The 14,951-nt window shown below is 51.4% G+C and overlaps 1 protein-coding gene across 2 annotated transcripts; it reads left to right on the top strand.

Annotated features, from left to right (window-relative positions):
* The first annotated feature begins 1,468 nt into the window (after positions 1 to 1,468).
* Positions 1,469 to 14,404, top strand: CIMIP4 (ciliary microtubule inner protein 4). 2 transcript variants are annotated; one of them, XM_075573832.1, is made up of 5 exons: positions 1,469 to 1,763; positions 3,298 to 3,599; positions 3,677 to 3,830; positions 5,070 to 5,189; positions 13,929 to 14,404. In XM_075573832.1, exons 1-5 carry the CDS (start codon positions 1,745 to 1,747, stop codon positions 14,180 to 14,182), a joined length of 849 nt encoding a protein of 282 aa, XP_075429947.1. In that variant the 5' UTR covers positions 1,469 to 1,744; the 3' UTR covers positions 14,183 to 14,404. The 2 variants fall into 2 exon arrangements, with proteins under 2 accessions (XP_075429947.1, XP_075429948.1); XM_075573833.1 differs by lacking the exon at positions 13,929 to 14,404 and adding an exon at positions 7,783 to 7,921 and having other exon boundaries at positions 1,530 to 1,763.
* The last annotated feature ends 547 nt before the right edge of the window (positions 14,405 to 14,951 follow it).

The following is a 14,951-nucleotide window of genomic DNA, read 5'->3' as shown; positions in this document are numbered from 1 at the left end:
GTAGATGGAGGTGGAGAAGGGGAGAAGCGATATAGAGAGAATGAGATGAGGTGATGGTCAGAGAGAGGAAAAGGGGAAATGGAGAAATCAGAGAGAGAGAAGTTTTTAGTGAAAACCAGGTCTAAGTAGTGGCCATCCTTGTGGGTGCTGGCTGCAGTCCACTGTTGAAGGCCAAAAGAAGAGGTTAGAGAAAGAAAGTGGGAAGCCCAAGGGAGAGAGGGGTCATCAATGTGGCAATTGAAGTCCCCAAGGAGAAGAACAGGGGAGTCTGAGGAGAGGAAGAAAGAGAGCCATGATTCAAAGTGAGAGAGAAAGGCAGAAGGGGGGCGAGTAGAGGTAGGTGGGCGATAGATGACCGCCACATGAACAGGGAGAGGAGAGAAGATCTGGACAGTGTGAACCTCAAAGGAGGGAAAGGCAAGAGAGGGGGGAATAGGAAGAGTTCGGTAACGGCAGAGAGAGGAGAGCAGGAGCCCCACACCTCCACCCCTGCCATCAGTGCGAGGAGTGTGGGAGAAGGAAAGGCCACCATAAGAGAGGGCAGCTTCCAGAGCAGAGTCAGACTGAGTGAGCCAGGGCTCAGTTATAGCAAAGAGAAGCAGGGAGTGAGAGAGAAAGAAGTCATGTACAGAGAGGAACTTGTTAGAGAGGGAGCGAGCATTCCAAAGGGCACAGGAGAGAGGAGGGAGGGTGGCAGGGGATGGGTATGAGGTTGGAGGGGTTAACACCAGAAGGAGTAGAAGTTGTATGTGGGAGGCGAGGACGAGAGCAAGTAGGAATAAGGCAGGGACCAGGATTGGGAGAGATATCCCCAGAAGCGAGGAGGAGAAGCATGGATAGAAAGAGGATGTGTGAGGATGATTTGTAGGGGTGTGTTTTAGTGCAGGAGGTATAGTTGTGTGGTGACAGAGGACGCAGGTAAGAAAGGAGTTCATGTGAACTGAGAAGTGGGGCAGAAAGGAGAGATGGAGATATATGAATAGAGTTAGAGACATAAGTGACCTGGCAAGGGGAGGGGGAGCAGTCCATCCTGGTAAAAAGGCAGGGAGGGGGGTTGCCAAGGCAACTGGCTGAAGCCAAGAAACCCACAAAGGATTGCAACATTGTTGCAACAGCTGAGGAGTGCGGGCAGCCTGAAGGCGGGGAAACACAATCCTGTTCCAGGGCATTGCCTCTCATTTTTACTGGACAGAGCGTCCAAATGCCGGACAGCCCGGTTCAATACTGGACACTTGGCAACTCAACGGCCGCCAACTGACTTCAGGTCACACTGTGTGATAATGACCCCGCCCCGTCATGTGGGTGATACTCTGTTATAATAAAGTTACTGGCAGGCAGCGTTAATATTACTCTGCCTGACGGATTATTTCAGCAATAACCACAGTCACAGTCACAGGACAGCGGTCTTGTCAGAGTTTGCTGTGGACTTTGTCTGCTGCCTGTAAACTATCTGAAATTGGAGCCGGTTGGTGTGTAAATAAAGAATAAGCTGCTTTATTTTAGTGGCACCCATGCACCATAGCCAGCAAACCACAGGTGTGACCCGAGCCCCCTCTAGCAGGGGCACAGTGCCAGTGCCACCTAGTGGTTACAGAGAGCACAGCTCCCCCAGGTATGGCCACAGTTTTCCTCTTGACCGGTTAAGTCGCCATGCCGACGCCAACACACAAAGGTTTCCTAGCAACCAGTGACAAGGGAGGGTGACAGACTGGATGGACTGGATGGTCCCCTGCATTTCTCCAGCATGGCTGCCACGTGCACAGGTGAGAGCGATGTGTGAGGAGGGGGGGAACCAGGGCAGTTACAGTGTAGTATTGGGGGGGAAGGGGAAAAACCAGGGCAATTACCGTGTAGTATTGGGGGGGGGGGGGGGGAACCAGGGCAGTTACAGTGTAGTATTGGGGGGGAAGGTGAAAAAACAGGGCAATTACAGTGTAGTATGAGGGGGGGGGAGGGGGGAACCAGGGAAGTTAGTGTGGTATGGTTACAGCATGGGGGGCAGGGCAGTTACAGCATGGGGGGGGGCAGTTCTAGCATGGGGGGGCAGAGCAGTTACAGCATGGGGGGGAACCAGGGCAGTTACAACATGGGGGGGGGGGGAACCAGGGCAGTTACAGCGTAGGGGGGGGGGGGAGAGGTGAACCAGGGCAGTTACAGCACGGTGAGGGAGACTCAGATCAGTTACGGCGCAGTGAGGGGGACTGGGAGTGGTTACGGCGCAGCGAGGGGGACTGGGAGAGGTTACGGTGCACTGCGGGGGACTGGGAGCGGTTACGGTGCACTGCGGGGGACTGGGAGCGGTTACGGCGCAGTGCGGGGGACTGGGAGCGGTTACGGTGCACTGCGGGGGACTGGGAGCGGTTACGGCGCAGTGCGGGGGACTGGGAGCGGTTACGGTGCACTGCGGGGGACTGGGAGCGGTTACGGCGCACTGCGGGGGACTGGGAGCGGTTACGGCGCAGTGCGGGGGACTGGGAGCGGTTACGGTGCACTGCGGGGGACTGGGAGCAGTTACAGCGCACTGCGGGGGACTGGGAGCAGTTATGGTGCACTGCGGGGGACTGGGAGCAGTTACGGCGCACTGCGGGGGACTGGGAGCGGTTACGGCGCACTGCGGGGGACTGGGAGCAGTTACAGCGCACTGCGGGGGACTGGGAGCGGTTACGGCGCACTGCGGGGGACTGGGAGCGGTTACGGCGCAGTGCGGGGGACTGGGAGCGGTTACGGTGCACTGCGGGGGACTGGGAGCGGTTACGGCGCAGTGCGGGGGACTGGGAGCGGTTACGGTGCACTGCGGGGGACTGGGAGCAGTTACGGCGCACTGCGGGGGACTGGGAGCGGTTACGGCGCACTGCGGGGGACTGGGAGCAGTTACGCGCACTGCGGGGGACTGGGAGCGGTTACGGCGCACTGCGGGGGACTGGGAGCGGTTACAGCGCACTGCGGGGGACTGGGAGTGGTTACGGCGCACTGCGGGGGACTGGGAGCGGTTACGGCGCACTGCGGGGGACTGGGAGTGGTTACGGCGCACTGCGGGGGACTGGGAGTGGTTACGGCGCACTGCGGGGGACTGGGAGTGGTTACGGCGCACTGCGGGGGACTGGGAGTGGTTACGGCGCACTGCGGGGGACTGTGAGAGGTTTACGGCACAGTGATGGTTCCGAGGGCAGTGAGGGTGCTCAGGCCTGTTACAGTGTAATGGTGGGGAGGGGTCCCTAGCTATTTTAGTGACTCTAGAGGTTATTTGCAGTGAGCAGTAACACAGCTTTGTCTTTTTGATCCCCCATTACCCTGCAGGAGACCCCTCTGATAAGTGTTCGATACCCAGCTCACTGGTTGCTGAACCTGGGTCCCCCCAAGCCCCACCCTCCTCACCCACAACAAGAGGAGGAACCTCCCTAAAGGCGCACCCCAAAGATGGGAAGGCAGGACCAGGCCCCAGAGACTCTGAGATCCCGTGCAGCATCGGAGCTGGAGGAAGAGAGTCAAGACCCCCAAAAACTGCAGAACAGGGGCAGGACACGAAGAGTCTGATACCACCCAACATCAGGCACAAGTACGGCAGCGCCCTGGTGGACCAGCTGATCTCCCCAGAGCAGGTGAGCTGGGCATAGTCGACGATGACGAAGAATATGGATTTGCTCATTCACTGACCTCTCTCTCCCTGTCCCTGTAGGTGAGAAGAGCTCTGAAGGAGGCCGAGGAGGATACGCAGAGCCAGCAAGGGTATCACATCCCCAGGCTCCACAAGAAAGAGTGGCTGATGGGGAATTCTCCGCATGGGCGCTATTACGCGTTAGGACACTGCCTCCGTGCCAATCTGTTCCCAGGTCTGAACCATGTGGCCATGAGAGCTTCATGTTGCCTTCCAGTCCTCTAACCATCACTACCCTCTCTTGGGACCTTCTCGTCTCCCCGATAACATGTATTCCCATGGGGGATTTTCCATTCTCTCTTAGATCAATGTTCTTTGCCCAATGCCAACTCTTTCCTAGACCTCTCTTTCTTGCATCCATTCTCCAAACTGTCTGGTGAGACCTCACTCTCTGGCTCCTCTCCTCAGACTGTTCTCTCATCATGTCCGACTGTATCAAGACTTGATGGTACTAGGGGGGTACAGACAAAATACCACCCGTTTCCCTCTCACCCTTTCTTCTTTCCAAGCATTAAATATTGTATAAATCTTTTAAAATATACTTCTAATCTAATTCCCCCAGTGTTAAATAAATGTAATTAATTTTGTTAGTACCGCTACTTTTTTTAATGTCACTTCGACCACTGTGCACGAGACTTATCAGTGAAAAACAAACATTGATTTCACATGCAGTTTTTCTTAGTGATAAATCTGGTGTTGCCTTTTACCCAGTTTTGAACCAGAACATCTTTTCTACAGGACAATACCCTTAGTGTCCTACCTCTCCTCTGTTCTCTGCTTTCTCATGGACCTCTCCCCCATTCTCTGCCTTCTCATGGACCTCTCCTCTGTTCTCTGCTTTCTCATGGACCTCTCCTCCATTCTCTGCCTTCTCAGGGACCTCTCCTCAGTTCTCTTCCTTTTCATGGACCTCTCCTCAGTTCTCTGCCTTCTAATGGACCTCCTTCGTTCTCTGCCTTCTCTAAGGAACCCTCCTGTGGTCTCTCTTTCTTCTCATGGACCTCTCCTCCGTTCTCTGCCTTCTCTAAGGAACCCTCCTGTGGTCTCTCTTCCTTCTCATGGACCTCTCCTCTGTTCTCTGCCTTCTCTAAGGCACCCTCTTGTGCTCTCTTCTTTCTCATGGACCTCTTCTCTCATACTGAGCTCTCTGATCCATTCATGCACATTAACCTCTTCTCTGCCAAGCCTGTCCTTCCCTCCATTGGTCTATCTGCATTTCTGGACCCCCATAATGTCAGGCTCTCCCATTGGTCCTCTCCCCACTCCTGGGCCGTACCTCTTTCACTCGGTCTATCCTACAACTTTAACCTTCTGCATCAGTTCAACCTCTTGTCACTTGACCTACTCTTCTTTTATCTGACCTCCTATAACTCTCCTGGGTCTCACCCTCCTCCCTTTCGCTCTTCTCCTGTAGGAGTGCCCATTACATCCCGGAGCTTGGTGCAGGATTCCTACACCGCAGAAGTGAACGAGAAGGGGAAACTGGACATGCGTGACACAAGTCACTGGCACGGGAGGACCATCGATGACTTAGGTACACGTCCTCTCTCTCCACAACTGACCACCTTGGGTCATGGACATGATCATAGAGATGAATTCATGGGCAGTCTCTAGGCAATGCAGGAGGCCAAACGGAATATCTTTCCTCTAGGAACATCACAGGCTTACAGTGTCACAGTGTATGAGCATGTGTGTGTGCGTCTGTGTGTATCTCTGTATATGTGTGAGCGTGCAAATCTGTGTATATCTTTATTTATATAGCGCCAGCTATGTACTTAGGGCTTTACAGCAGCTGCACACCTGACCTAATAGGATCAAGCACTTCAACATAAAGATAGACATTAGAAAACAGGAATCCCTGCCCGAAGAGCTTACAATCTAAGAACAGTGTGTGTATATATATATATATATATATATATATATATATATATATATATATATATATATAATCCACAGAAGCAGCCGGCACTCCACTTGCAAGTAGAAAAAATTAAGTGCTTGTCCCATAAAGCAATAATAAACCATACGATACCGTTTGAAGCACGAGATCAGGAGACAGCACTCTGGTAAGTTTGATCACAAGTTTTTGTATTGAAAAAGACACATAAACCGACGTTTCGGTCCCCCAGTGGGACCTTTCTCAAGGTGGTGCCACCTAGAGAAAGGTCCCACTGGGGGACCGAAACGTCGGTTTATGTGTCTTTTTCAATACAAAAACTTGTGATCAAACTTACCAGAGTGCTGTCTCCTGATCTCGTGCTTCAAACGGTATCGTATGGTTTATTATATATATATATATATATATATATATATATATATATATATATATATATATATATATATATATATCGGTGTATGAGTTTGTGTCAGTGCATGTGTGTACACGTATAAGTTAGTGTGAATAATGTGTGTACAATAGTAAATTTGGTAAATGTGTGCGGTCAGTCATCACAAGTCAACACCTTTAAATGTCCAAGGGCACCATTAACCCCCTGCCGGCAGGACATTGCTCGGTAATGCTCTCCTGGACCTTCTGTAGGGTAAAGGTTTCATATGGTGCCTGCTAAATATCTGCCATGTCTGACTCCCCAGCCTAAGTAAGGCCCAGTGACCGGTACATGTTCCCCATCCTGATCCAAGCAACAGTTAGTGGTAGGGTTGCCAGATGTCCAGTATTGAAATGGACTGGCTTGTATTTGGACACTGCCCAGTAAAAAAATGAGAGGTAATACGTGTATGTGTATGCCGGTATTACCTCTCTGGGCGTGTAGTATGTGTATACCGGTATTATCTCTCTGGGAGTGTATGTGTATACCGGTATTACCTCTCTGGGCGTGTATGTATATACCGGTATTACCTCTCTGGGCGTGTATGTGTATACCGGTATTACCTCTCTGGGCGTGTATGTGTATACCGGTATTACCTCTCTGGGCGTGTATGTGTATACCGGTATTACCTCTCAGGGCGTGTATGTGTATACCGGTATTACCTCTCTGGGCGTGTATGTGTATACCTGTATTACCTCTCAGGGCGTGTATGTGTATACCGGTATTACCTCTCTGGGCGTGTATGTATATACCGGAATTACCTCTCTGGGCGTGTATGTGTATACCGGTATTACCTCTCTGGGTGTGTATGTGTATACCGGTATTACCTCTCAGGGCGTGTATGTGTATACCGGTATTACCTCTCTGGGCGTGTATGTGTATACCGGTATTACCTCTGTGGGCGTGTATGTGTATACCGGTATTACCTCTCTGGGCGTATATGTGTATATACCGGTATTACCTCTCTGGGCGTGTATGTGTATACCGGTATTACCTCTCAGGACGTGTATGTGTATACTGGTATTACCTCTCAGGCCGTGTATGTGTATACCGGTATTACCCCTCTGGGCGTGTATGTGTATACCGAGATCTCTGGGCGTGTATGTGTATAGTGGTATTACCTCTCTGGGCGTGTATGTGTATACTGGTATTACCTCTCTGGGTGGGAATGTGTATACCGGTATTACCTCTCTTTGCGTGTATGTGAATACCGGTATTACCTCTCTGGGCGTGTATGTGTATACCGGTATTACCTCTCTGGGTGTGTATGTGTATACCGGTATTACCTCTCTGGGTGTGTATGTGTATACCGGTATTACCTCACTGGGCGTGTATGTGTATACCGGTATTACCTCTCTGGGCGTGTATGTGTATACCGGTATTACCTCTCTGGGCGTGTATGTGTATACCGGTATTACCTCTCTGGGTGTGTATGTGTATACCGGTATTACCTCTCTGGGCGTGTATGTGTATACCGGTATTACCTCTCTGGGCGTGTATGTGTATAGCGGCATTGACTGCATTATCCAGCCGCAGCCAATCAGGAGGAGATGTCAGGAGCTTTGGGGTGGGACCAAGGAGAGGAGAAAACAGCATGGAGCAGAGGTGTGTGGGTGTCTCTCGAGCGTGTCGCACCTTTCACTATTGTGGCCAGTATTTTTTGGAGAAGACGCCTGGTAACCCTAGTTAGTGACAATCTCAGCCGTAGCACAAGTTAGAACTGTAACCCTGAATATGACCTCTAAATCCAGCACATGGGAAGTGACTCTGAGGGTGACCTGTGTCCTCTGCTCTTCCCAGGACGCTGGCAAGAGAGATCCATTAATGAGCTGAACTGGAAGAAGGCTTTAGACCAGAAAAACAAGGGGTCCGGGGCTAAACATTAGACAGCAATAAAACGCATCGTATCCGAGACTCTGGGGCCTATTCTATAAACTTCGATAACGAACTCATCAAGGATTTTGAGCACTTCCCGTACGATTTGGCCAGGTTGCTATTCAGAAAGCTCCGATGAGCTACCAGACATGTTGGGGAAGTGCATCTCCCCGAGCGGTATCACTGCGGCTCAAACACACCGAGCGGTGTCACTGCGGCTCAAACACACCGAGCGGTGTCACTGCGGCTCAAACACACCGAGCGGTGTCACTGCGGCTCAAACACACCGAGCGGTATCACTGCGGCTCAAACACACCGAGCGGTGTCACTGCGGCTCAAACACACCGAGCGGTATCACTGCGGCTCAAACACACCGAGCGGTATCACTGCGGCTCAAACACACCGAGCGGTGACACTGCGGCTCAAACACACCGAGCGGTGTCACTGCGGCTCAAACACACCGAGCGGTGTCACCGACTCAAACACACCGAGCGGTGTCACTGCGGCTCAAACACACCGAGCGGTGTCACTGCGGCTCAAACACACCGAGCGGTGTCACTGCGGCTCAAACACACCGAGCGGTGTCACTGCGGCTCAAACACACCGAGCGGTGTCACTGCGGCTCAAACACACCGAGCGGTGTCACTGCGGCTCAAACACACCGAGCGGTATCACTGCGGCTCAAACACACCGAGCGGTATCACTGCGGCTCAAACACACCGAGCGGTGTCACTGCGGCTCAAACACACCGAGCGGTGTCACTGCGGCTCAAACACACCGAGCGGTGTCACTGCGGCTCAAACACACCGAGCGGTATCACTGCGGCTCAAACACACCGAGCGGTGTCACTGCGGCTCAAACACACCGAGCGGTGTCACTGCGGCTCAAACACACCGAGCGGTGTCACTGCGGCTCAAACACACCGAGCGGTCTCACTGCGGCTCAAACACACCGAGCGGTGTCACTGCGGCTCAAACACACCGAGCGGTGTCACCGCGGCTCAAACACACCGAGCGGTGTCACCGCGGCTCAAACACACCGAGCGGTGTCACTGCGGCTCAAACACACCGAGCGGTGTCACTGCGGCTCAAACACACCGAGCGGTGTCACTGCGGCTCAAACACACCGAGCGGTGTCACTGCGGCTCAAACACACCGAGCGTTGTCATTGCGGCTCAAACACACCGAGCGGTATCACTGCGGCTCAAACACACCGAGCGGTGTCACTGCGGCTAATACACACCGAGCGGTGTCACTGCGGCTCAAACACACCGAGCGGTATCACTGCGGCTCAAACACACCGAGCGGTGTCGCTGCGGCTCAAACACACCGAGCGGTATCACTGCGGCTCAAACACACCGAGCGGTGTCACTGCGGCTCAAACACACCGAGCGGTGTCACTGCGGCTCAAACACACCGAGCGGTGTCACTGCGGCTCAAACACACCGAGCGGTGTCACTGCGGCTCAAACACACCGAGCGGTGTCACTGCGGCTCAAACACACCGAGCGGTGTCACTGCGGCTCAAACACACCGAGCGGTGTCACTGCGGCTCAAACACACCGAGCGGTGTCACTGCGGCTCAAACACACCGAGCGGTCGCGCTGCGGCTCAAACACACCGAGCGGTGTCACTGCGGCTCAAACACACCGAGCGGTGTCACTGCGGCTCAAACACACCGAGCGGTGTCACTGCGGCTCAAACACACCGAGCGGTGTCACTGCGACTCAAACACACCGAGCGGTGTCACTGCGGCTCAAACACACCGAGCGGTGTCACTGCGGCTCAAACACACCGAGCGGTGTCACTGCGGCTAATACACACCGAGCGGTGTCACTGCGGCTCAAACACACCGAGCGGTGTCACTGCGGCTCAAACACACCGAGCGGTGTCACTGCGGCTCAAACACACCGAGCGGTGTCACTGCGGCTCAAACACACCGAGCGGTGTCACTGCGGCTCAAACACACCGAGCGGTGTCACTGCGGCTCAAACACACCGAGCGGTGTCACTGCGGCTCAAACACCCCGAGCGGTGTCACTGCGGCTCAAACACACCGAGCGGTGTCACTGCGGCTCAAACACACCGAGCGGTGTCACTGCGGCTCAAACACACCGAGCGGTGTCACTGCGGCTAATACACACCGAGCGGTGTCACTGCGGCTCAAACACACCGAGCGGTATCACTGCGGCTCAAACACACCGAGCGGTATCACTGCGGCTCAAACACACCGAGCGGTGTCACTGCGGCTCAAACACACAGAGCGGTGTCACTGCGGCTCAAACACACCGAGCGGTGTCACTGCGGCTCAAACACACCGAGCGGTGTCACTGCGGCTAATACACACCGAGCGGTATCACTGCAGCTCAAACACACCGAGCGGTATCACTGCGGCTCAAACACACCGAGCGGTGTCACTGCGGCTAATACACACCGAGCAGTATCACTGCGGCTCAAACACACCGAGCGGTGTCACCGCGGCTCAAACACACCGAGCGGTGTCACCGCGGCTCAAACACACCGAGCGGTATCACTGCGGCTCAAACACACCGAGCGGTGTCACTGCGGCTCAAACACACCGAGCGGTATCGCTGCGGCTCAAACACACCGAGCGGTGTCACTGCGGCTCAAACACACCGAGCGGTATCACCGCGTCTCAAACACACCGAGCGGTATCACCGACTCAAACACACCGAGCGGTGTCACTGCGGCTCAAACACACCGAGCGGTGTCACCGCGTCTCAAACACACCGAGCGGTATCACCGACTCAAACACACCGAGTGTGAGCTGAAAGACGGCTCCAGATCGCACTTGTTATAAAATCGGCCTATTCTAGCAGCTCCGATAATCTCATCGAGGTTCTGAACTAGCGAGCGTGTCACAGATCTCATCTCGCCACACCAAGGGTGGGGGATGGGATTTGCGAGCAGGACTTAGAATTTATTTGTTATTTTTATTGCACAAGATTGAAGCCGGGGGTCTCTGGAGCTGATACACATTAATACCAGCTCCGGAGACCCCCGGCATCCATCCTATGCAATACAAATACATTTACAGGCAGCTTCATTACCTTAGCAGCTAAGGTAAATGATTGGTTAAACACCAGTGCCCAGTTTATTGGGGGTAGCGGGGGTGGGTGAAGGTGGTATTTGGCCCATGGTGGGTGTTTAGGCCTTGCGGGAGGGTAGCGGGAGGAGTTAACCCCTTCACTACCTTAGCGACTACTACCGCTAAGGTAATGAAGGGGTTAACCCCTCCCGCTACCCACCCAGTAGGCATAAACACCCACCACGGGCCAAATACCACCTTCACCCACCCCGCTACCCCCAATAAACATTAAAACCCAATACTAGCCAATACACCCATTGATTGCCAGTGTGGTTACCTATGCCCTGAATGGGAACAAAGATAACCCCAATGGCAATGAATGTGCACCCCCTCTACCCCCAACAAACCCTCCCCCCCCCCGACACATACAGTACAGTAATGGGCAAAATTACTATTTTCCAGATCTGGATAATAGCTCATTTGCCCATTAAAAATAAAACATCCAGCCAGCATAAAGTAAATTAAAGTTCTTCTTACCCCTGCCAGGATGAAGGCCGCCCTTATCACCGTATTCTGCATCCATGCCCCCCGTGGGCAGCAACAGTACAATCAAAAACAGCATAATGGCCACTAACCCCTTAATTACCTTAGCAGTTAGTAACTGCTATAGTTATTAAGGGGTTAATCCCCCTCCCCCTCTACCCACCCAGGGCACCTAATCACTCTCCCCAGGGCAATTACGCCCACCCTCTACCCATTGATTGGCACAGTGGTACACCATGGGCATGATTTGCCGCTATGGCAGTCAATGGGCAAACTAAAAAAAACAAGCACCACAAGTACACAACAATCAAATAAAACCAAGCACAAAAAATACACAACAATCAAATAAAATCAAGCACCAAAAATACACAACAAGCAAATAAAATTAAGCACCAAAAATACACAACAAGCAAATAAAACTAAGCACCAAAAATAAACAACAAGCAAATAAAACCAAGCACCAAAAATACACAACAAGCAAATAAAACTAAGCACCAAAAATACACAACAAGCAAATAAAACTAAGCACCAAAAATAAACAACAAGCAAATAAAACCAAGCACCAAAAATACACAACAAGCAAATAAAACCAAGCCCTAAAAATACAAAACAATTAAATAAAACCAATAACCAAAAATACAAAACATAACAATTAAATAAAAGCAAGGATTTGCCCCCAAAAAATCATTGCTTGTCACTCGTACTTCTTCGCATCGGCTGTTGAGGATCATTGCGTCGTGGGTCAAGAGTTGGTGCTCACGTAGGACGGGGGTGAAGACATCAATGGTAAGAAAAACATGGATTGTATTTTATTTTATTGTGTATTTATTTTTAGTTTGCCCATTGACTGCCAATGTGTTTATCTGTGCCCCTTTCTGGGTATAGATAAACACAGGGACAAGCAATGAATTTGTTGGCAAATGCTTTTATTTCATTGTTATGTTTTGTATTTTTGGTTCTTGTTTTTATTTCATTGTTTTGTATTTTTAGGACTTGTTTTTATTTAATAGTTATGTATTTTTATTTTTGGTGCTTGTTTTTTTTTTAATTATTGCGTATTTGTGGTAGGTGTTAGTTGCCCCAAGGGTGGGTAGCAGGAATGGTTAACCCCTTCATTACCATAGCAGTTACCACCGCTATGGTAGTGAAGGGTTTAACTCTTCCTGCAACCTTCCCGGCAAGCCTAACCACCCACCCTGGGGCAACTACCCTTTTCATCAACCCCGTGTACTCCCAACAAACCAGGTACTCTGGTTTAACCCCTTCATTGCCTTAGCGAGGGAGAACTTTGAGAGAGGCTGAGATACCATCGCTGCTGTCCCGAGCAGTATTGGCATTTTCCTACCTCACGGTTTGAGACCTGAGGAAATGGCTTCAGATTCTCCCTGAATACCGAGATAACACAAATGTCAAACCGTTTGATGGGAACATGCCAAACCGTTCAAGATAGCGGCAATTTTATCGAAGCTACTAGAATAGGACCCTCTGACTACTCTACCCACTCTACACTCTACACGTAACCTCTCCTCTGTGCCTCTTAACCATCTCTCAGCATCCCGCTGCTTATACAGATACCAAACTCTGCATACCTAGGCAGACTCCAGCTCTCCCCACAGCCTGCCAGTTCCTCCTTTAACAGATTTGTGCTACCACCTATTTCTCCTCATTCTCTAACCCAGGGGCCCTCAACTCCAGTCCTCAAGCCCCCCCGCCCCCCCCCCCCCCCCAACAGGTCAGCTTTTCGTGATATCCCAGCTTCAGCACAGGTGGCTCAATCAGAGGCTCAGTCTTTGACTGTGCTGCCTGCACACACTGAGGGGCAGTTTGGGGGATTATTAAGCGTCCGTCCCCCCCCCACGTGCTCAGGACACTATACTGAATGGGATCGGTCACACAGGTTTGTTAGCGAGAGTCTGATGAATAGAAAAAAGATTTATTCATTAGGGGTTCGGGGAACAAATATTTTCTAGAAAGGGGTGCAATGTAAAAAAAAGTCTGGGAATAACTGCCCTAACCTTCAGCCCCCACCTAATTGGCTTTCAACGTGCCAATCGTCCCCTCTCCAAGACCTTCCATTCTCACCCTCAATGTCTTCCTTTAGCCTCTGCCCCTCTGTGCCTCTGCCCTTCTGTGCCTCTGCCCTTCTGTGCCTCTGCCCCTCCCACTCTGTGCCTCTCCCACTCTGTGCCTCTCCCACTCTGTGCCTCTCCCACTCTGGTCAACCATCACAATGCTCTATTAGAGCATATTCCTCGTGTCCGCCATAATGTCCTCTTTCTGAGCCATCGTATTTATAATCTCAGACTAGCCTCCTCTCTTCCTTCCCTTGTCCCCGCTTTCTTTTGCTTGCTTATTACCCCCACTTCTCTCTCACCCCTCTTCCCTCCTCACCCCTCTTCCCCCCTCTTCCCTCCTCACTCCTCTTCCTTCTTTACCTCTCCTCTCTAAGGCCCCTCAGTTGTGTTCTCCTTTTTACATAAAGCCACCTGGTCACAGATGTTAAATGAGAGAAGCATCATTGCCAGGAACTTGCAGAGCCAGCTCAGACCACCCCGCCCCTGCCCGGTGCCCACACGGCCAAGGGTTCCCATGGGGCTTCCACCACCACGACTACCGACTAAGCCTGGAAAACGGAGACTCCAAACCAAGCATGACAGGCTACGCACCCAGCCTCCTATCGCACAGCCCACCCAAGATGAGGACTTTTGGGACTTCTATGATACTCCTATCCTTTGAGGACTTGTGGCCCTAGGAAGCCAAGGACCCTAACCACCATCAGGTGCACAAAAGGGACAGGTAGATACACTTGGACAAGAGCCCAAGCTGAGACGCACATACAGAGTATCCCCAACTTGACTCCATGTCCATCCTAAGAATCTAATCCAGTCCTTGTTTTCTAACTATTCCCAGTGTACTGTATGTTGGTTCACAATAGTCTATGGGAAATTGGCAACTTACTGAAAACATAGTGGACAGACAGAGCCCCTGTAGATAGCACTCTGTTTCTGTATGAATTGGTGATTTATTTAAAATAACTTTATTAATTGACAATATCGTTAAAATATTGGGGTTTAAAACAATGATTAAATGATGCCAAGTGTGGCTAACTCTATGGATAGGTGTATCCAGAGGAGTATACAATGGTGTATTAATGCCCAGTGTTAGGGTAATTCACTGGCCCTAGTGTTCCTCATATGGAGAGAATGGGCTAGAGTTCTTGTAATGAAAGTAGCGGCTGTGTGGACCACAGATGTAGTGCCCCAGTATTGAAATACTAGTAGGTGCACTAGTTGATTGGACCTGTACTTAGCTGCTTTTGGGCTGCAGCTAATGGTACATTATAGACTTGTGTATACAGATCTAGGTCTATGTGCACCTATTATGAGTTTTTAACACCAGCATGTGTGGGTGGTGGTATTTAAATACAAGTGTGTGATACTTAACACGTGTACATCCCAAGTGTGTAATAACAGGGCTAGGATAGACACTAGTATTAGTTTTGCAA

Source organism: Ascaphus truei, chromosome 17, assembly GCF_040206685.1.
Source record: "Ascaphus truei isolate aAscTru1 chromosome 17, aAscTru1.hap1, whole genome shotgun sequence".
Taxonomy (NCBI): domain Eukaryota; kingdom Metazoa; phylum Chordata; class Amphibia; order Anura; family Ascaphidae; genus Ascaphus; species Ascaphus truei.
This window is presented reverse-complemented; position numbering and strand designations above follow the sequence as displayed.

Excerpts from the sequence above, each read along its gene's own strand:
- CIMIP4 (XM_075573832.1), top strand. Across the intron at positions 3,600-3,676 it reads AGCTGATCTCCCCAGAGCAG|GTGAGAAGAGCTCTGAAGGA; the intron begins GTGAGCTGGGCA and ends CTGTCCCTGTAG. Across the intron at positions 5,190-13,928 it reads GAGGACCATCGATGACTTAG|CCACCTGGTCACAGATGTTA; the intron begins GTACACGTCCTC and ends TTTTACATAAAG.